The sequence below is a fragment of the Oryctolagus cuniculus genome, chromosome 9 (genome assembly GCF_964237555.1).
Source record: "Oryctolagus cuniculus chromosome 9, mOryCun1.1, whole genome shotgun sequence".
Classification (NCBI taxonomy): domain Eukaryota; kingdom Metazoa; phylum Chordata; class Mammalia; order Lagomorpha; family Leporidae; genus Oryctolagus; species Oryctolagus cuniculus.
In genome coordinates this window covers 60,245,743-60,266,793 of record NC_091440.1, presented here as the reverse complement: position 1 = coordinate 60,266,793, position 21,051 = coordinate 60,245,743, and the positions used below count along the sequence as shown (strand labels likewise).

General features: G+C 37.2%; 1 protein-coding gene across 11 annotated transcripts in view; it reads left to right on the top strand.

Annotated features, from left to right (window-relative positions):
• The window catches only part of ELF1 (E74 like ETS transcription factor 1), a 114,102-nt gene that overhangs the window by 44,070 nt on the left and 48,981 nt on the right, over positions 1-21,051 (top strand). For 4 of the 11 annotated variants that reach the window (XM_070048741.1, XM_017343508.3, XM_070048739.1 and 1 more), the window contains exon 2: positions 16,979-17,282. In XM_070048741.1, the coding sequence (XP_069904842.1) occupies positions 17,211-17,282 (72 nt within the window). In that variant the 5' untranslated portion in view covers positions 16,979-17,210. Of the gene's footprint in view, positions 1-11,329; positions 11,465-15,170; positions 15,490-16,288; positions 16,422-16,978; positions 17,283-21,051 lie in introns of those variants that run through there. The other 7 variants (XM_017343507.3, XM_008260026.4, XM_017343506.3 and 4 more) reach the window with 4 other exon arrangements.

Sequence of the window (21,051 nt, the reverse complement as noted above, 5' to 3'; positions counted from 1 at the left end):
GAAGTAAGCAAAGAAGTAGTGTGTGTGTGTGTGTGTGTGTGTGTGTGTGTGTGTGTATGGAGGTGGCACAAATTATCATTTGTGAAAATGGCTTTACAAGAAGCCATGGTAAAAATAACCAGAACAAAGAGATGAGTTAACAATTCCGCTTTGTTGAGAATGAATTACTTGAAGGCTGTGTGTGTGTGTGTGTGTGTGTTTGTGTGTGTTACTGTTTGCCATTTTTGATAGATACAGGAAGGAATGGGGAGAGAGTCGGAGTCATATATCAAAGATGTCAGGTGGTACTCATGTAGCCAGTTGGGTAAAATAATTTGAAGGCATGTTCTATTGTTTAGACACGATTATTTACTCAGTCATTGTGGTTTTCTCAATCTTAAATTTGTGTGCCATTTACTCCTAAGAATACTTCAGAACCTACAATAATGAGTTTTTGGGACATATTGAGTCTTAGATCCAAATACCAAAGTACTGTTTTATTGGCCCTGTTTTCATGAATACTCCTCACCATTCCTATGTGTGTTTCTGGAACGCACTTTGATATATTTTCACATAAACTATTGGAGTATTTATAAAACAAGACATAAAGATGTAGCAGAGAAGACAGGAAATACTTGACGCTTGTGTGCTCTATCTTATTCTCTGCTTCCTGTCAGTTAAACCGCGGTGAGAGGAACAGAGACACAGATGTACAATTGCAGCTTTAATTTCCCATCGGGGAGGAGGCCAGTTAAGTATGAAGCTTGTTTCCTTAAACTTTTTTCACTTGTTGATTCTAGGGATCTTGTAGGCTTGTTTTGTATTATATGGCTTTTATGTGTTTCCTGTTTGATAATAGGACCTGGAAGGAAAATATACTTTTACATATTTAAAAGGTGTTTACTTTCATGACAGTTTTACAGGTCACAAATTTGTGTGTTAGGTATAAATTAACTATGAAAAGGTAAACTAATATTTTGATTTTGAAATTTCAGTGTCTAAGCACTTATTTTTATATATTGCTATATCAGGCTGCTTTAAAACTTTAAAAGCATTTTCTGGTTAACTAAGTAAATAATTCTTAGGCACAACTTTAAGATGATAGAGGAAATGAAAGGTCGCAGAATTCGATTTATCCAAGAAAAGACAATTAGTAAATGACAGAACTAGGACTTGAATAGCAGATCTTCTGATGATGGATCCTGTCCCATGTTAAGGAAACCTTTGTTTCCATTAAGTTTCTGTTCTGTTGTTCAGTGATTAAACTTTTAGGATTACCTTTGTTCTTTCCACATGGAATGCTCCTCTTCACCTCATCTTTTCTCTACTTGGAAAAAAATACTTGCTACTTATTCTCCAAAGAAAGCCCACACGCCACTTCCTTGTGTGTGTGTGTGTGTGTGTGTGTGTGTTTCTTTTTGGTTCTCACATATTTATGCATTTCTATTTCCTCACCACTTGATACACTTATTTATTTACATCGTTTTGTGGTTATATTTTTCTTTATACAATGCACTATCAGGACAAAGATCCTATCTTATTTAACGGGCATATGATAAATTTCATAAGTACTTGTTGGGAGGAATACATGCAAGGCATTTCTTCATTCTGAAATCTGCTAATGGATTAAACAGCTGTAAAGTGGCTTTTCTACAGGTTGTCTTCATAATTTATTAGTAAGAAATAATTTTATTGGAAAGCTTCTTTCCTGCTTCAGTCTTCCTTCTCCAATTGTGTCCTGTTTATGAAAATCGAGTGTCTTGGTGAAGTTATTAGTGTCTCTGTCTTAATTAAAGTGATGATTGTATATTGAGCCTCTGAAAATAGCTTAGTAATCTTAGGCCACTGAGTATCACAAAACTTTTATTTTTTGGCTTTATCTGGAAAAAGTGTCTATTCTTCATTATATGCCCAATTTCTCAACTGAATAGAAGGAATAATTTGCTGAACTACCTGTTTGTTCCCCCTGTATTATTTTCTGTTGTCTCTAAGTCTGATGTGCCCCAGTAACTATTTTTTTTGCTTGTAGATTGCAGTGTTATTGTTGACAGGAAAAGACTTTTTGGAAAATAGTACTTTAGCTGAGATCTACCTATTCTAGGAATGAGTTACACTGTATGTATTAACAGTTTTTCAGCTGAAAATTAATATAGGTTACTACATTTAAAAAAAATTTTAGCCAGCACCGTGGCTCACTAGGCTAATCTTCTGCCTTGCGGCGCTGGCATACCGGGTTCTAGACCCGGTAGGGGCGCCGGATTCTGTCCTGGTTGCCCCTCTTCCAGGCCAGCTCTCTGCTGTGGCCAGGGAGTGCAGTGGAGGATGGCCCAAGTCCTTGGGCCCTGCACTCCATGGGAGACCAGGAGAAGTACCTGACTCCTGCCATCGGATCAGCGCGGTGCGCCGGCCGCAGTGGCCATTGGAGGGTGAACCAATGGAAAAGGAAAACCTTTCTCTCTGTCTCTCTCTCTCACTGTCTACTCTGCCTGTCAAAAAAAATTTTTTTAATGATCCTAAAAATTTCACTCAAACCTAGGGATTCAGATCTGTTTTTTAAAAATTGAAGGAAAATTTATGAAGCCAAATATTTTTAATAAAGGAGTTTCATAAGAATCAATCTAATAGTTCTTTTATGTATTAAACCTTGATTTAGTGGGGCCAGTGCTGTGGTGCAGCAGGTGAAGCTGCCCTTCTTCAGATCCAACTCCATGCTAATGTGCCTGGGAAAGCAGCACATGATGGCTCAAGTGCTTGAGCCCCTGCTTCCCACTTGGGAGATACAAGTGGAATTCCTGGCTCCTGGCTTTGGCCTAGCCTGATCCAGTTCTGGACCTTGGACTTATTTGGGGAATGAAGTGAAATGGAAGGTGTGTGTCCCTCCCCCCTCCCCTGCCACCTAAGTTTTCAAACAAATAAACTTGAAAAAAAGAAAAAGCGAGCAAACTTTTTTAAAAAATAATTATTTTATTTATTTGAAAGACAGTTTTACAGAGAGAGAGAGAGAGAGGGGTCTTCCATCTGCTGGTCTACTCCCCAAATGACCACAACAGCCAGAGCTGAGCTGATCTAAAGCCAGGAGCCAGAAGCTTCTTCCAGGTCTCACATGCGAGTGCAGGGGCCCAAGGACTTGGGCCATCTTCTACTGCTTTCCCAGGCCATAGCCAAGAGCTGTATCAGAAGAGGAGCAGCCGAGACTCGAACCGGCGCCCATATGGTATTATGCCGATGCTGCAGGCTGGGGCTTTAACCTGCTGTACTTGATTTGGGTTATACAGATAGAAAACAGCTTAAAGAGTTGTTGAGTGTCCTTTTCCATATTGGACCTTTCTTTTTTATGCCATTTGTTGGTAGAGTTGGTGTATATTTGTGTTTGAATCAGAAAATGCATGTATGTTGCTTTGATAGTGAAGCCTAGTTTAACATCATTTGGTTCTGGGAAGCTAGTGCATCATGTGAAATTCCATAAAATGCAAATACAAACATATGAGAACACATCTTTTAATATTTTAATGAAGAATTTTAGTAAGATAATTTTTTAAACTTTTATTTATTTGAAAAGTTGAAAGGCAAAGAAGTCTCATCCACTGGCTTACTCTCAAAATCCTCGTAATAACTGGCTGGGCTGGCCCAAACCAGGAGCCAGGAACTCAGTCTGGGTTTCTCATGTAGGTGGCAGGGACTCAACTACTTGAACCATCACTTGTGCCTCCAAGAGTGTGAGTTAGCAGGAAGATGGAATTGGAAATGGAGCTGGGACTTGAACTCAAGCACTCTAATATGAGATGTAGGCATCTCAAGGGCTATCCTAAGCACTGTGCCAGATGCATGTACCAGAGATACCCACATACCATATTGGAGCACCTGGGTTCGAGTTCCTACTCTGCTTCCAGTTCCAACTTCCTGGCCATGTCATGAAGGCTCAAATCTTGTGTTTCTGCAATCCATATTGGAGACATCAATAAAGTTTCTGGCTCCTAATTTGGGCCTGCCCCAGCCCTGACTGTTGCAAGCATTGGGGATGAACTAGTGGATGGGAGATCTCTGTGTGTTTTTCTGCCTTTCAAATAAAATAAATAAGTGATTTAAGAAAAATAATATGTCCTTTGATCATGTGGCCTAATTTGGTTTTAAGCACACAGTGTACTCTTAGAATCCTTTTAAATTGGATTCATTAATAAAGAACATATAGAAAAATGTGTTGTGTCTTTTCCTTTCAAATAGCTTAACAGATAATATTTATAATTACTAACTTGAGAGAGTGAACTTGGTACTCAATTTTGTTACAACACATATTGTGATTTGCATTTGTTTTAGTTGATACATTATGATAGTTTGTAGGGAAGGTTTTAGACATTTGTCCCTTTCCTGCCCTCCATTTAGCCCACCAGCGTCTGGCAGATAGTTCCCTAATGAGTGCTTATTGGAAAAAAGAATATATATACAGTAATAGTACCATAAGGACCAACTAATATATAGGAAAAGACAGTATATGCAGAAAGAATTTCTCCTTCCCTGAGATATTTGTAAAGAGGATGCTGTTTATTCAAAACATAATACTAAATGACAGAGTATAGTTATCTCATGCAACCTGTTCATATAATTCAAAATTTCCTTGGTACCCAAATGAGTTTGTGTTCAGTTGAATACCTTATACAAAGGATTGTGTATAATGAGTCATATCTTTTTGAAAGTCTAGTTTTCTTCCTTTCACCCTCCTCTTAAGCAAAGAACAAAAACATGAAGTAAATTGATTTTTTTATTTGTTTTAAAGAATGTTGCCACACCCTCAGCAATTTCATTGTCGAGAATACTGAGGAGTGCAGCGTACAGTTTGGTGAGCAGAACTATCAGTTTAGCTAGCAGTCAAGATGTGGAATGTTTAAGTTGTGCTCATCAAATTTGGATAGTAGTTGCCAGATCTCACCTATGTAACTTGCAGTGGGTTTTGTAATCATAGGGACCACGCTCTGTTGTTGCAACCAAATTTGAAAACTTCCAGGAACTTTGCATTTCTTCACAAATCAAATGAAAATTCTACGTGACTTTCAAGGCTGTCCATAAATTAGTTTTGCTTTGCTTATTTAAGCACACTTTCTGTTATTTCCCATTGGGAATTAGTAGCTCTTGTCAAGCCATTAACAACTTGTATCTCCAAAGTTTAATTTATTTCTTGAAAGGTAGAGAGACAGGGAGGGGAAGAGAGAGGGGCGGAGGAGAGAGGGAGGTAGGGAGGGAGGGGAAAATCTCATTTGCTGGTTCACTCCCCAGATGGCCGCCAACAGCTAGGCCAGGAACCAGGAATTCCATCAGGGTCTCCCATGTTGATGGCAGGAACCCAAGTACTGGGGCCATCATCTGCTGCCTCCCAGGTGCATTAATAGGAAGCTGGATCGGAAGAGGAGTAACTGGGACTTGAACAAGGCATGCCAGCAGGTTACTTATAGTATGCAGGTGTCTCAAGCAGAGGATGATTCTGCCAGGCTACAGTGCCCGCCCATGCATTCTCTGCATCTTTTGTGTCTCAGCATTTACACACACTATACTTGCTATCTTTTCCTTTTCCTGTTGTCTTTCCAAGTCCTGTCTTTCTTTAAGGTTCAGTTTAGATCCTACTTTGGGAAGTATTTCCTTGACCTTTTTGACCATCTCCTTTTGAAATGATACAATACTGAACAGCTTTAGTAGCAATTAATGAAATACTGTCATGTGGCATTGAGTTGTCTCTCTCTCTCTTTTTTTTTTTTTAAATTAATTTATTTGACAGGTAGAGTTACATACAGAGAGAGAGAGAGAGAGAGAGAGAGACAAAGAGAAAGAAAAGTCTTCCATCCGATGGTTCACCCCCCACAAGGCTGCAACTGATCTGAAGCCAGGAGCCCGGTGCCTCTTCCTGGTCTCCCATGCGGGTGCAGGGGCCCAAGCACTTGGGCCATCCTCCACTGCTTTCCCAGGCCACAGCAGAGAGCTGGACTGGAAGAGGGGCAACCGGGACTAGAACCTTGTGCCCATATGGGATGCCAGTGCCTCAGGCGGAGGATTAACCTATGTGCCACGGCACTGGCCCAAGTTGTCTCTCTTGGTCTTCCGAACTAGATGTAAGCTTCCTGGGTACAAGAGCCATGCATTAACTCTGTATTTTCCACAATGCTGAGCTTAAGGAATGTTCCATAAATATTCATCAACTTTTACCAGTCAATCAGTAGTAGTAGAGTAGATGTCCCCGAAGAACAGATCATTTGATTAGCTGTCTATACATCAAACAAGCATAATAAAACTATTTCCTATTAAAAAAAACCTAATACCAAGATTATCGTTGCACTTAACTAAACAGTAACTTGAAAGGAATCATATGATTTAAACTTGATTGAGAAATTAGTTTATGTAAGATGGAAGGTCTGGAAGGCCTAAATTTTAACTTCTGTATATGTCATAAATGTATTACTTAGAAATGTTGTTTAAAGTTTTCTTCTATATAGGATTAAACAGTAGGCGTATAGAAAGTCATGTGCAGCTTATAAATATTAACTATCTATTTCTGTTAGAATACTAAGCTCATGCTTTTCCTTTTTTTTTTTTTTTTTTTTTCATCTTATGGTTTTGCTATTTGTTGTTTTGCTTTCATTGAGTTAAGAAGCTTTGGTGAGTCCCAGGCAGTGAAGAGGATGGTTGTAGGAAGAATTGTTTTAAGCATCTTGACATAAATATCAAAATTGTTTGATTATATCCAAACTTACTTAACTTTTTTTAATTATTATTTAAAGAAGAAGGGGGTGTGATGCTGAGGCACAGTGTGTTGAACCGCTGCGTGCAGCACTGGTATCCCATATGGGCAGTGGTTCCAATCTCGGCTCCTCCACTTCCAATCCAGCTCCCTGCTTGTGTGCCTGGGAAAGCAGCAGAGAATGGCATAAATGCTTGGGCTCCTGCACCCACGTGGGAGACCTCAAGGAAGCTCCTGGCTTTGGCCTGGCCCAGCACTGGCCATTGGGGCCATTTAGGGAGTGGACCAGCAGATGGAAGATTCATTCTCTCTCTGTCTCTGTCTGTCTCTAATTCTGACTTATAAATAAATAGATGTCTTTTTTTTTTTTTTTTTTAAAGGGAGTGCACTATGAAATGAGTAGATAATTAAGAGCCTTCTCCTGCATAGGGAATAGAATTTAGGGCACAAGAGATGTAAAGTCTTTCCAACTTGTTGAGAACTTGGGAAAAGATGGAGATATTTGATTTTCCTGCAGTATATATTTTTTAAGTCTGATTGTACCATGACTGGGAAGATGATACTAAAATAAAATGTCACAGGAACTGTGATTCTAATCAAGAGAAAATATGTGGAAAGTTCTAGATTGAGCTTGATGGTGGGCACCGAAAGCCTGGCAAAGGATAGTATTACTAAGTTTTTGGTGCGATCTATCAGGGCAGGGAAGACTTTGGCTTTAATAGTGGGGTAGCAGGAGATGAGGAAACTGTAAAATGCAGAAATGCTGAAACATCTGTTTTTGAGATGATGGTGAAGTATAGTAAAATTATGACAGAGGTGTGTTGTTTTTTAAGGCACTTTTAGTTTCATAGAAAAATTGAGAGGAAGGTACAGAGACTTTCCATATATGCTCTCTCTACAGATTTCTTAACCTCCCCCATTATCAACAAATGTGCCAGGGTGGTGCATTTACTACAGTTGGTGAATGTACACTGACACATCATCATCCGCAAAGCCCATAGTTTACGTTAGAATTTGCTTGTGGTAATGTCCATTTAAATGGATTTGGACAAATGTCAGTAATGTGCATTTAAGTTTCTTCCTTGTCTGTGATTTGGTAACTCATTTGTTTTTAGAGCTGAATGCTACTTTATTGTGTGAATGTAAAGGACATACTGGTTGCTTCCAGGTTTTGGCAGTTATAAATAAAGTTGCTATAAATACCTATGTCCAGGTTTTTGTGTAGATGTAGTTTTCACTTCCTTTGGGTAAATGCGAAAGAGTATGACTGGTGTATCATATAGTAAGGGTATGAATAATTTTTAAGAAATACCCAAACTGTTTTCCTAAGAGTCTATACTGTTTTGCATATCCAGCAGCAGTAAATGACAGTTTCTGTTGCCCAGCATCCTTACCAGCATTGAGTGTTTTGGATTTTGGTCGTTACAATAGGTGTGTAGTGTCATTTTAATTTGCCTTTCCCTCAGCTCATGACAAGAGCCTCGGGTGATCACTGACATCATAAATAAGAGTGTCAATTGTTAAATCAACAACAGGAGTCACTGTGCACTTGCTCCCCATGTAGGACCTCGGTCCTTAATGTGTTGTACTATGAGAAATAACAGTAAAACTAGTCTTCAAACAGTACTTTATACTTTGTGTGTCTGTGTGGGTGCAAACTGTTGAAATCTTTACTTAGTATAGAGTTGATCTTTTGTATATAAAGATAATTAAAAATGAATCTTAATGAAGAATGGGATGGGTGAGGGAGTAGGAGATGGGATCGTTTGGGGGTGGGAGGGTGGTTATAGGGGGAAGAACCGCTATAATCCAAAAGTTGTACTTATGAAATTTATATTTATTAAATAAAAGTTTTTTATAAAAAATTAATTTGCCTTTCCTGATGACGTGAGCATCTTTTCATGTACCTCCTATGCATCTTAATAAGCTTACCTGTCTTCTTTAGTGAGGTATATGTTAAGGTCTTTGGCCCATTTTTTAACAGAGTTCTTGGCTTATTCAATTTTAAGAAGTCTTAGAACATTTTGTCTAATAGTGCTTTATCAGTTGTGTCTTCTGCAAATACTTTTTTCCAGTCTGAGACTTGTCTTCTCATTCTCTTGACATTATCTTTCATAGAGCAGGCATTTTTTACTTTAATGAAGCCCAACTTATCAATTCTTTCTTTCAAAAGGATCCTGCCTTTGATGTAGCTAAAAAGTCATCACTGAATTCATGGATCATCTAGATTTTTCTGTGTTTCACGAGTTTTATGGTTTTGCATTTTACATTTAGCCCTGTGATCCATTTTGAATTATATTTGCAAAGGGTGCAAGATCTGAATCTAGACTGATATTTTTGCATGTGAATGTTTACTTGTTCCAGCACAATTTGTTAAAAGAACTATCTTCTCTCCATTGTATTGCCTTTGTTACTTTGTCAAATGTCCATTAACTGTATTTATGTGGGTCTGTTTTTGGACTGCTAATTTTGCTCCATTTATCTACTTTTTTTTTTTTATCAGAACTTCATTGTATTGACTACTGTAGCTTAGAGGTGTACTTTTAAGCTTGATTCATGGAATATTCCTGTTCACTTTTCCAGTATAGGTAATTGAATATCCTGTCTCACAAATCTGACTACAGTCTTCTCATACTGTTACCATGTCATGACTGTGTTAATGGAAGCCACCGATTTGTGCTATGTGGAGAAGTTAGTCATATTTTCATTTTTGGTGAATGGCTGCTACTCCAGGCTGAGGAGCCCCTGGATGGGAGATAGAATGGAGGTAATGAGGAAATGAATACAGGAAGCAGCCATCAGCTAATAATGTCGTCTATGGCTAGAAAGCAGAGTACTTGATAGTTAAATTTTGCTTTTAGCTAATGGCGTTTCTCTTTTTAAGAGTGGAACTTCTTATGACTGTGGAATTTCTACTAAAAGAGGGTTATGCAATGAGAGAATTAGAGGCGGGTGTTAGGCATGTAGTAAAATCTTCTGGAGTAACTTTTAAACAGATCTGCTTAATGGCTGCCTTAGTGAAACACTGTTATGGTTGTGAATCTGCTGTATTCTACAGAGTGGCAGGCAACCATTGTGCTAGAGCATATATAGATTTTTTTTCTAAGAAGGTGAAAATCTTAACTAGAGGAATAAACAGCCATAGAAATGAAAAAGAATTTCCTTGCAAGTTAATTCTTGTTTGTGTAGAGAGAAATTCTTTAGCTGCCCAAACAGGTTTTACTGATAAGGACAGTTTAGCATGTTTGTGTTCCCTGGCCAGGTGTTTATTGTCAGAGTTAAGATTTTGGGTACTAGAAGAAAGAAAGTCTTTCAATGAGTTTTTAAAGTATACTTTAAAAACATCAGTTAGTGACATTTTGCTAAATGCAACTTTCAGCCTTTTCCAAAAAGAAAAGAAGTTTAAACTTTTTTTCATGACCAAGGTTAAAACATTGTATGTGATTATTGTTGGTTATTTTCTTTTCGTTTTAAATTCTGTTATTTTCAGAACATGCTCAGGAAAAGGGGTTAATCCTGAGTCCACAGGTATGGACAGGTCTAGGTATGTGATCTGTTTGGCTGTTTTGCAAGGTGCTATAAATGCTGTCTGAGTGTAATCTAATGCCAGGTAGGCCCCAGTGGCCAATGATGGAAAGTGGAGAACTATGTGAAAGAACTGGAATTTCAGGTCTGGGTAGTGAGTAATTGCAGTCTGCCTGAGAGTCCTGGAACTGTTCATCTGAGTGTCAGCAAAAAGGCAAAGGCATAGAGAAGTCAGGCTGTTTGGTTTGATCAGACTGATTTTTTTCTTTTTCTAATTAGCATGGTTGAAGCTAAGGTAAGCTTGTCAGGTTGCCAAGACTTGCTTCAGCTTTCCATAGGTCGCAAGAAGCCTGACAGAGACTTTCTTAATAAAAAAAAAAAAAAAAAAAAAATCAGCTTTTGATTTATTTACATCAAAGTTACTTTTGATAAAATTCTGGGTACTTTACTCCCATCTTCCCTCTTTCCCTCATTAAAGAAAGAGTAATATAAAAGAGATACTGCCCCCAGTTAAAGATTACCTAATCTAGGTTAAAGAATGCCCAATTTAAGTAGCTGTGTAGAATAGCTATTTAAGAAATACTGGTGGTAATACACTGTGTTACCTAGATGGATTCCAAAAGTATATTTTAAAACTTTTTGGGTGTAGATAAGAGTGTGTAGAAATAATTTTTTAAAATTAGAAATTTTAAAATGTAGAAATTCCTTTTTAAATTAAATCATGAGAATGCTGATTGCAATGAGGAATGATGTTTGCCTTGTGATATTTTGTCTTTTCCATCTATATTGTATATATAGTATATGATTTAGGGAGATGTATAATGTGATTTATTTCAGAATTAGTTCCTGTTTCTCCCTTACTCTGCAGGATTTGAGAGAATATTACACCTGTTTGGGGAAGTCCAAATTTGGTTATTTGACTAACTACATTTTGGTATCTGTCTTGTTTTTTCCTTATTTCACTTTTTGATGATAGCAATAATAACTACATTTAAACTAAAAAGAAATGTGTAACTAAATATCTACTTCAAAATATTTTAATAACTTATTAAGTTGTGATAACCTTACAAAAAGACTTATAAAACTTTCTTTTTCATCTTTGAGGCTGGGTGATGCTATAAAGCAAGATGATATGATATGGTAGACTTTGGGAAGAGAACAGTGATAGTGAAACCTTAGAGATTTAAAGCAATAATAGAAAAATCTGCAGTCTACTTTACAGTGAATGTGTTATCCTAGGTAGGTAATCCTTTGGTCTTTTTCAGCTCTAAAATCCTGTGATTCCATACTTTTTAAAAATATTGTAAAATGTTTTTGAAAATTAGAGAGAGTGGTTTTAGACAGTAGAAAAAAGCTCCCATCCACTAATTCACTCCCCAAATACCTGCAGCAACCCCTGGCTGGGGCCAAATCCAGAAAGCCAAGAACCCAAATACGTGAGTGACCCCCTCTGCCTCTCAGGGTCCGCATTACACAGGAAGCTGGATTGTGGAGCAGAGCGGAATTCCAGCACAGGAAGTGGGCACCCCACCTGCCATCTTTACTGCGAGGCCAGAGCCCAGCTCTGATTCTGTGCTTTCTAGACTAAGAATGGGCAGGCCCTTGGAAGATTTTGCATAGTTTATTTGATACCAGTAGACTTTTGCTTCTGTCTGGAGCTCATCTAGAGCATGCTGCCAAATGAGGAAACAGATGAAAAGGATTAACCATGTTCTACCACGTAAAAATTTCATGGTTTATGTATTTATTGCTTATTTTTCATTTATAAACTTTATAGCTTCTCTGTCTTCTGTTTTGTTTATTTTCTACTATATTTATTCTAATAGCTTTTCTAAATATATACTTTTCTTATAATAGTTCTGTCTGTATGTTGAAAAGAACCTTTTATTAGGTTACCATTTCATGTCAGATACTTTCTGTTCAGGTGCTTGGTGTACTAGAATTCCAATTATTTAGATATTGCCACCATGCCAACATGGATATATACAGAAGCACACATACTGTCTGATTTATTAAAGTTAGAGTAGCCCTTCAGCTGACCCTGCTTGATTTCATCTTTGCACCATAGTCGTCTAATCTAAAAACTTGATGCGCATTTCCCTTTATTTATCAATTTTCATTATAATGAGTTGGTACCATAGTAACTTCCAAAGGAGAGCAATGACTTTCTAAAAATGAGTTAATGAGTTTTTGTATCCTTGTGTCTAAAAACCCTTTTGAAGGAATCTTAAGCTTACATTAAATAGGGGCTGACATAGTGGCATACTGGGTAAAGCCATCGCCTGGGATGCCAGCGTCCCATATGGGCACTGGTTCATGTCCTGGCTGTTCCACTTCTGATCCAGCCTCCTACTAATGGCCTGGAAGAAGCAGCAGAGGATGGCCGAAGTGTTTGGGCCCTTGCTACCCATGTGGGAGACCCAGATGAAGCTTCTGGCTTTGGCTTGGCTCAGCCTTAGCTGTTGCAGCCATCTGGGGAGTGAGTCAGCAGATAGAGGATATTTTGGTGTCTCACCCTCTCTCTTAATTCTGACTTCAAATAAATAAATCTTTAAAGCAAAGTTTACATTAAATAATGGATTAATTTTGACTGCTTTTGACTTTCAAATTTTTGTAGTGCCTGAAATATTTTTATTTATTTATTTATTATTTTTTGACAGGCAGAGTGGACAGTAAGAGAGAGAGACAGAGAGAAAGGTCTTCCTTTGCCACTGGTTCACCCTCCAATGGCTGCCGCGGCCGGCGCCGCGGCCGGCAGCGGCGCCGGCACTGCGGCCGGCACTGCGGCCGGTGCACCGCGCTGATCCGATGGTAGGAGCCAGGTACTTATCCTGGTCTCTCATGGGGTGCAGGGCCCAAGTGCTTCGGCCATCCTCCACTGCACTCCCTGGCCACAGCAGAGAGCTGGCCTGGAAGAGGGGCAACCGAGACAGAATCCGGCGCCCCTACCGGGACTAGAACCCCGTGTGCCGGCGCCGCAAGGCGGAGGATTAGCCTAGTGAGCCGCGGGGCCGGCCTGAAATATTTTATAGTAAAGAAATTAACCTTTTATATTGATTGCGTCAGCCAGTAATATAACTGAGGGTTTTGTATATGCAGTTGGTAAAGTCATTTTTGTTTAGAACAGGGGCATAATGGAACTTTGTTAAGAGAAGCTTACCAGGCAGAGTGAAGTCCTAGGCTTGAAGCAACTGCATTTATCTTTTTTTTTTTTTTTTTTTTTTTTAGATTTATATATTTATTTGGAAGGCAGATTTAGAGAGAAAGGTCTTCTGTTCGCTGAGAGAAAGTTCTTCCGTTCGCTGGTTCACTCCCCAAATGGCCACAACAGCCGGAGCTGCCTGCAGCACAGGCATCCCATATGGGCGTGGGTTGGATTCCAGGCACTTCCAATCCAGCTTCCAGCTAGTGCACCTGGGAAAGCAGCAGAGGATGGCCCAGGTGCTTGGGCTGTTGCAACACCATGGGAGACCAGAATATGCTTCTGGCTCCAGGCTTCAACCTGGCCCAGCCTGGGCTGTTGCAGCCATTTGTAGAGTAAACCAGCGGGTGAAAGACCTTTCTCTCTGCCTCTGACACTCTGCTTTTCAAATAAATAAAATAAATCTTTTTTAAAAAATATGTTTTACATAAAAATATTTATTTATTTGGAAGTCAGGGTGACAGAGAAAGAGGAGGAAACCGAGAGACTTCTATCAGCTGAAACTGGCTGGGCCAGGCTGCAGCCAGGAGCCTGATACTCCATAGTGGTCACCAACATGGGTGACGGGCCCAGGTATTTGAGCCATCTTCCACTGCACTCCCAGGCGCATTAGTAAGGAGCTGGATAGGAAGCACAGCAGCTGGGACTCAAATTGATGCTCTGATATGGGACACCAGCATTGCATGTGGTGACATAGCCCACCAGACCACAACCTTGGCCCTTAAACAATATATTTATTAGAACTATTAATAAGGAACAGTGTGGTGTTTTTTTCTTAATTTAATGATGACTAAATTTAAATTTTAAATGTACTAAGGACCTTAACAATTTTGGTGGGGTAGAGCAGAAATCTTTTTTTCTTTTTTAGAAATACATTATTTCTGACCTTTTAAAAAAAAGATTTATTTTATTTATTTGAAAGGCAGAGTTAGAGAAAAGAGAAATCTTCCATCTACTGGTTCACTACCCAAATGGCTACAACATTCAGGGCTGAGCCTGGCTGAAGCCAGGAGCCTGGAACTTCATCCTGATCTCCCATGGGGGTGCCAGGGGCCCAGGAACTTGGGCCATCTTCTGCTGTTTTCCCAGGCACATTAGCAGGCAGTTGGATGGGAAGTGGAGTAGTTGGGACTCGAACCGACAGCCATATGGAATGCCAGCATCTCAGGCAGTGGCTTTACCTCCTATGCCACAGCACTGGCTATTTTTCAAATTTTGAAAGATTAAAGCACAATAACAGTGTGCAAGTGTTAATAAGATAAAGTACATGATTGAAATGGAAAAGAAAGTGAAACTTAACTTTTTAGGTAGGTATATTAGTAGTATGCTGTTACTTTGTACTTACCAACAAATAGATTTTTAGACTAGCCTTTTGAGACCTAACGTTTTACAGAGAACTTCTGTATCAGGCAACATTCCTTTATTCTGGTTTTTTTTTTTTTTTTTTTGGCTGTGGTTTTTCAAATTTATGATCATAGTTTCCTCCTTTATCAGAATACTTCAGTCATTCATCTGAAAAATATATGTGGGGAATAGCTAGAATACCAAATAGATATTTAAAGCAATGTCTAATCATAGATATTTAAACTAATATTTTCATATAATGTTTATTTATTATGACTTAGGGCATACAACACAGGTTTGATAGGATCAAAAAATATTTTAGACAATGGTTACTTCCTCAGAAGTCGTGTTGCTCTAATTATCTTGGTGTCTGGAACACTCTCTTGCAAAAATAGGCAGTCAAACATTTATTCATTTGGATTTAGGGGACAGAGTTTTCAGCGTGTCATAGTAACAGTGTTAAATTGCTGTAGAATTCAGTGATATGTTTTTTAAAGGGAGCAATCTTAACTATGGGTTGAGGCATTCCAGTTGGGAAGCTTTGTGAAAGAGATGGGACCTGAGTTGAACCTTGAAAAATGGAGAGGTTGTTCCAATCATGGGAAGTAATAGAAATTAAGAAGGGAGTCGAAAATGAAGGTTGAATGGTGGAACATGGAAAATGAGGCCTCTACTATAAAGGAATTGGATTGGGTGGTAATTTAAGGAAGAAGATCATGTAAGTAGCCTTTGTCTAAGGCTAAATATAGCTTACGTTCATATGTTTAACTGTGATTAGGTTGAAACATTTTTTCTTCTAGATATGGTACCCATCAAAACTCAGAAAACTAACAGAATGTACTAAAAATACTTTTCCAATGTTTGAGTTGAACTTATTAAGAGGAGTTGGGCAAGTGGCAGTGGAAACTGCTGAGTTGGAATTAGGTTTAGTGAGTAAAAATATCATCTAAATTTTTTCTTAATCTTTATTTTGATTTCTAGTTGGGGAAATTACAGTGATCTGTGGTGACCCCTAGGCTTGGAATACACAGGTTATTGGCTTTACTGAAATTAGGAAATCAGGCATATGATTTGGCCAGCACAAACTAGCTGGACTTTAGTTTTCAGGGAAACTGATGGACTGTGTCACTTTAATTGGTGAATTTGTCCCTTTAAAGCTATTGGGAAATTAACAGCCATCCTTTCCTTGGAGTCAACTTCTTTCTTTCTCTTTCTCTTGGATTTTTATATTAAATTTGTGTTCTTTCAAAGAACTTGGTATTATTTAATGTGATCATTTTATATATTTGCCTCTTCATGTTGCATTTCTGTCCATAACCATTTGATGAAATATTTAATAAAAAAAATTGTAATAAACACCTAAGTTAAAATTTTCTCGTACTGCTGCTTGTAGTGGTAACATTTAAAAAAACAGGCACGTATCTTTGGCAGGCATTTTTAAAGCATTTCTCCCTCTGCTGTGAAATTATTTTCCCTCTGAAGTTGCGTTTCTGTTTTTCTACTATTGTAAACTGCAGTTCTTTGCATGTTCTAATTTGCCATGACGTGGTCAAGTGCCGTTTCCTTCCTGTTGCTTGCAAGCCTGTGCTAGAGATAAGGATACATTTCAGTGCATTAAAAAAGAAGCCACTGAAGACAGACTTAAGCATGGTAACTCTTAAAGCTTTCTACTTAACAGAAACAATAGAAAGGGTGGGCTTTTAGTTTTTGATTATTTAAAAAATCCTTTAAAATAGTACTTACTAAACCTTAGATTTATTACAATTTGAATTCTGGTATATATTAGGCCTAACAGGGATGGTGTCTCTTTCTGTCAAAAACAAAAATATATATTATGAGGTTACTTTGATGGTAGACTGCAGGGTTAGTGGAAAGAAGGAAATAGTATGTGCTTTATTATACCTATAAACCTCATTATTATTGCTGGATTTTTTCCTACTTTTTGTTTTAAATTATGTGGTACTTTTAACTGTTTAGCTGGAGAAAGGAAGAGAAAGGGCTCATTTTTAGTAATAAAAGGGTAATCTTACTGTAGCAGGAGTAAAGTATTCAAAGAAAATATAACTTAAAAATGTTCATAAGTCATGTTGATTTTATTTTAAAAGATTAAGAAAAATCTGCTTTGGACATACAATGCTCTGTATTAATTGTTACATTCTAAATGAGTAATTGGGTTTTCATAACTAACTTCAAACTTTTTTTTTCAGGCCAAGACGCTTGAGAGAACAAAATTTTCAGCAGCGTTGTCTCAGTTTGAGTAGAATATCGACAAACCAAGAGAATTTGAAGCACCTTTCCTGAAGTAAACCTATGTACAGAGTTCCTTCACAGCCTTAGTTTAGTTGAAGATTTTACCCAAATTGGTCCCTGCACTCTGCTGCCTGATAATTGAACCTGCTCGGAACTTTTCTCATGTGGATCTAAGGGGAATGCTTTATTATGGCTGCTGTTGTCCAACAGAACGACCTAGTATTTGAATTTGCTAGTAACGTCATGGAGGATGAACAACAGGTAGGAAATCTTAAGAGTGGATTTTAATAAATTCATGATTTTTCCATTTGTATCAGAAAAGTAGTTTAAAAGACAGTAAGAGAAACTATTAAAGTCAAAATTTAGAAATTAAATATTTGGAAGTAATGTGGTCTTATGTTTTAAGTACCAATTAATTCATTAAGTATAAATCTTATTCTTGGCTTCGATAACAAGGTAATAATACTTTGAGAATTCAACTTGTTTTCCTGTAAAATAAGATTTTTATAGTAAATTCTTAATTATTTCAGTCTACTTTTGAAAAATCTTAGAGAATATTCTAACTTTTAATGTTTGAGATTTGTTAATGTTTACAATTATGGGGGGCTGTTTCTTTAATCAGATAAAACAAAGTTGGTGGTGCTGTGTTCATACATCAATTCAATCCAAAGCATGTGACTCCGAGGAAGTTACTTAACTTCTCTAGATCTAGATTTCCTCATCTGTAGAATGAGGTGATTGAACTAAACAGCTTCTAAATTGGCTTTCATAATCTTAATCTAAACTGACTTGGTAAACGTGCAAATTTCTACTACTTTCCAGCTGTGAAGATGACCCAAGAGATATTGATGAAAGGATATTGGATTAGTTTTGGTGTCCCCCGCCAGAAAAGTGCTAGACGGAAAAGCTAGGGGTTTTTGGGACTGTACAATTGACTTCATTTTAAACAGGTTATGTAGGTAATGTCATTAGACTGAGAGGAATAGTGTGTTGAAAAGACAATATAAGAGGACAAATACTTTGAGAACTAGAGGTTTAAAATATGCCAAATAAAGTTGATTATATATTGAAATAAGCCTAATTTTAAAATACCAATTACATATGATGCTTTTATTCTGGAAACACAGTAACTACAGATAATAAGACAGATTGTTACTTTTGGCAGGGTGTTACAGTTTCTTAGTTGTTTGTGTTGTCTGTTGAAATGACAGAATAAAAAGTTTGTAAATAAACCTACATAAATGGAAAATTTGGATGAGGTGGCTTTAAAATCAGAATGAACTTTGATGAGGGGAAAAAAGTTTGAGGGAGAGGATTTCTTGATCTCTTCAAAAAATACAGTGATAATGGCTTTCATTGGGAGACAATAGAGAATATTTTAGGAGGAGAAAGTGTTTTGATTTTGTTTTAAGATAGGATGTTTATGTATCTACTGAGGTTTGAAAACAGTGTGTTTACTATGCAGCCCTCTTAGATGAAAGAACCTAAGATAGAAGCCAGGCTTGATGTGGTGAGGTTTGATCTCGGGATGTGGTAGCAGCACATAGAGCTCTCAGCCACTTGTTTGTATGCTGTGTTGGAGCTGCTCTGACATACTTGTGACCATGAGAAATGCATTTTACATTATAGGACCCTATTCATACATGTGTCTACGGAACCTTTTTAAGCTTTGTGAAACAATACTAGGCACTGTGCGGGGTGCACTTAGTTTACTTTGGAGAATTTATTTATATCTTTGGAAGGGGAGTGAATACTCTTAGCTTAATAACATATTTATGTGTATTTTCTTAAGTTTTAAATTTTTCTCTTTAGAGCAAATCTTTACTAGTTTTATGCAGCTGCTATAAGTAATTTATAAATATTAACCAAAAGAGGTGAATACTAATAACCCTGTTTTACAATGAGGAAATTGAGACACAGAGGTCAGATGACTTGCCCCAAATAACACAGCCTCTAAATAGTGGAGCCACAACTTGAACCTAAGGAGTTTGATTCTCACTAATGGTGTTTTATACATTTGTAATAGTATGTGACAATCTTAGGTATGATAGTCAGTGTCAAAATGTTTCAAACTATTGGCCAGATTGAGAGTTCTTCAATTTATTACTATGATCTTAGTAAACTTAACTGTTTCACATAGAAGTAAATTCTGTAGTGTCATTCTTATTTGCATCTTATCAAACCTATGGCTCTACCTCCATATTTGCTTGTAATTTGCTTTTAATATAAAAATAGTAACTTGCCATTTGTAAACTATACCACATAACACAAAGATTAAATAATGAAAATTTCTCATTACCCTTACTCTTTTATCCTGTTCTCCTCCCTAAAAGGAAGTAGTACTGTTTGGTATGTAAATTTTTGGAGTCTAAGCAAATGAACATAAATAAATTGTTTTTAAGATACAAATGAAATTATGCTAAACCTTTTTGTGATTTGTTTTCATATAATATAAATATTTGTGTATATATGTTGGCTCTATATCATTTCTTTTCCTACACAATGAATGGCCAGTCACCATTATTTCACCAGTCTCTGATTGTGGCTATTACCAGTATTTGGTATTTCATAACCATGCAGTGAACATCATTGTTTGGGGAGGCAGAGGCAGTAGGCTTCTGTAGTGGCAGAAGTGGTACTGAAGTCAGAATCCCTGAGTTGGGTCCCAAGTCTGCTGCTTACTATATCACCTTGGGCAAGCTGCTTAACCTCACCATACTTTGCTTTTCTCATATATAAAATGTAGATGAGAATTATAGATGTAATTTGTAGTATTGTTATAAAGATTAAATGAGTTTATAAAGCTCTTAGAACTATGCCTATCACATAACAAATATTTGCTGAGCACTGTCATTTTGCCATCATATCTCTGTGTATATGAAATAGTGTATATACATTTGTGTGATTATATCTGTGGTATTATTAAAATGGAATTATTAACTTTGTTGACATGTAAACATAAAACATTATTTGTTTACCTAATTTATTTATTTAAAAGGAGAAGAGACAGAAAATTGACAGAGATCTCCCATTCTTTTGTTTTCCAAATGCCCACAGTAGTACAGGCGGGGCCAGGCTGAAATCAGGAGTGGTTCTCCCACATGGGTGCAAGGGACCTGGCTGTTTGAATCAACAGGTGCTGGGTTAACTAGAAGTTGGAATAGAAAGCTGAATAGACTTGAATCAGTCACTCAAATAGGGATTGTGAGTATCCCTAAGCTGCATCTTAAATGTTATGCCAAATGCTGGCTTTTTCATTGCTTGACTACTAAATAGTGAGGTAGTTTGTTTGTAAATTTTATTTATTGTTAATTTGAGTTTTCTGTGAATTACATATTATATCCTTTGCCCAGTTAGGGAGTTCTTTGTATGTTATATTTGATATTACATTAGAATCATTGCCTTCTAACTATTCTACAATTAGTGATTAATTCTCCTCTTGGAACACATGATGGCAAATATTTTCTCTCAATTGGATACTCTCTTTTAGCAATATATTCTGTGCCTTATAGAAATTTCATATTTTCAATAAAATTTATTAACATTATAAATTTTGGATACTTTTCTTCTGCTTAAGAAAGGTTTCCTCACTTTTTAAATTATTAAATATTCTTCATATTTCCTTCTGTGCTTCATATGTTTACCTTTTCAGTCCATCTGAAGTTTATTTCTGTATGTTGTGAGATATCTTGATCTGATGTCTCCCTCATCCCCACAAAGGGTGGTCTTCAATACTTATTGAATGGTTTATGTTTTCCACATGAAAATTGTCACTGTTGTTGTATACTAACTAGTATATTTTGTCTCATTGAACTGTCTTTATACTCTGCCAACATCACATTGTCTTCATTAATATCGCATCATAGATTTGGTATAGGGTTTTGAATGAATTTTATTTATTTTTAAATTAAATATACTTTTTAAAAAAGATTTTATTTGAAAAACAGAGTGGTAGAGGGAGGGACAGAGATCTTTTATCTGCTAGTTCACTCCTCAGATGGCTTAATAGCTGGGACTGGGCCAAGCCAAA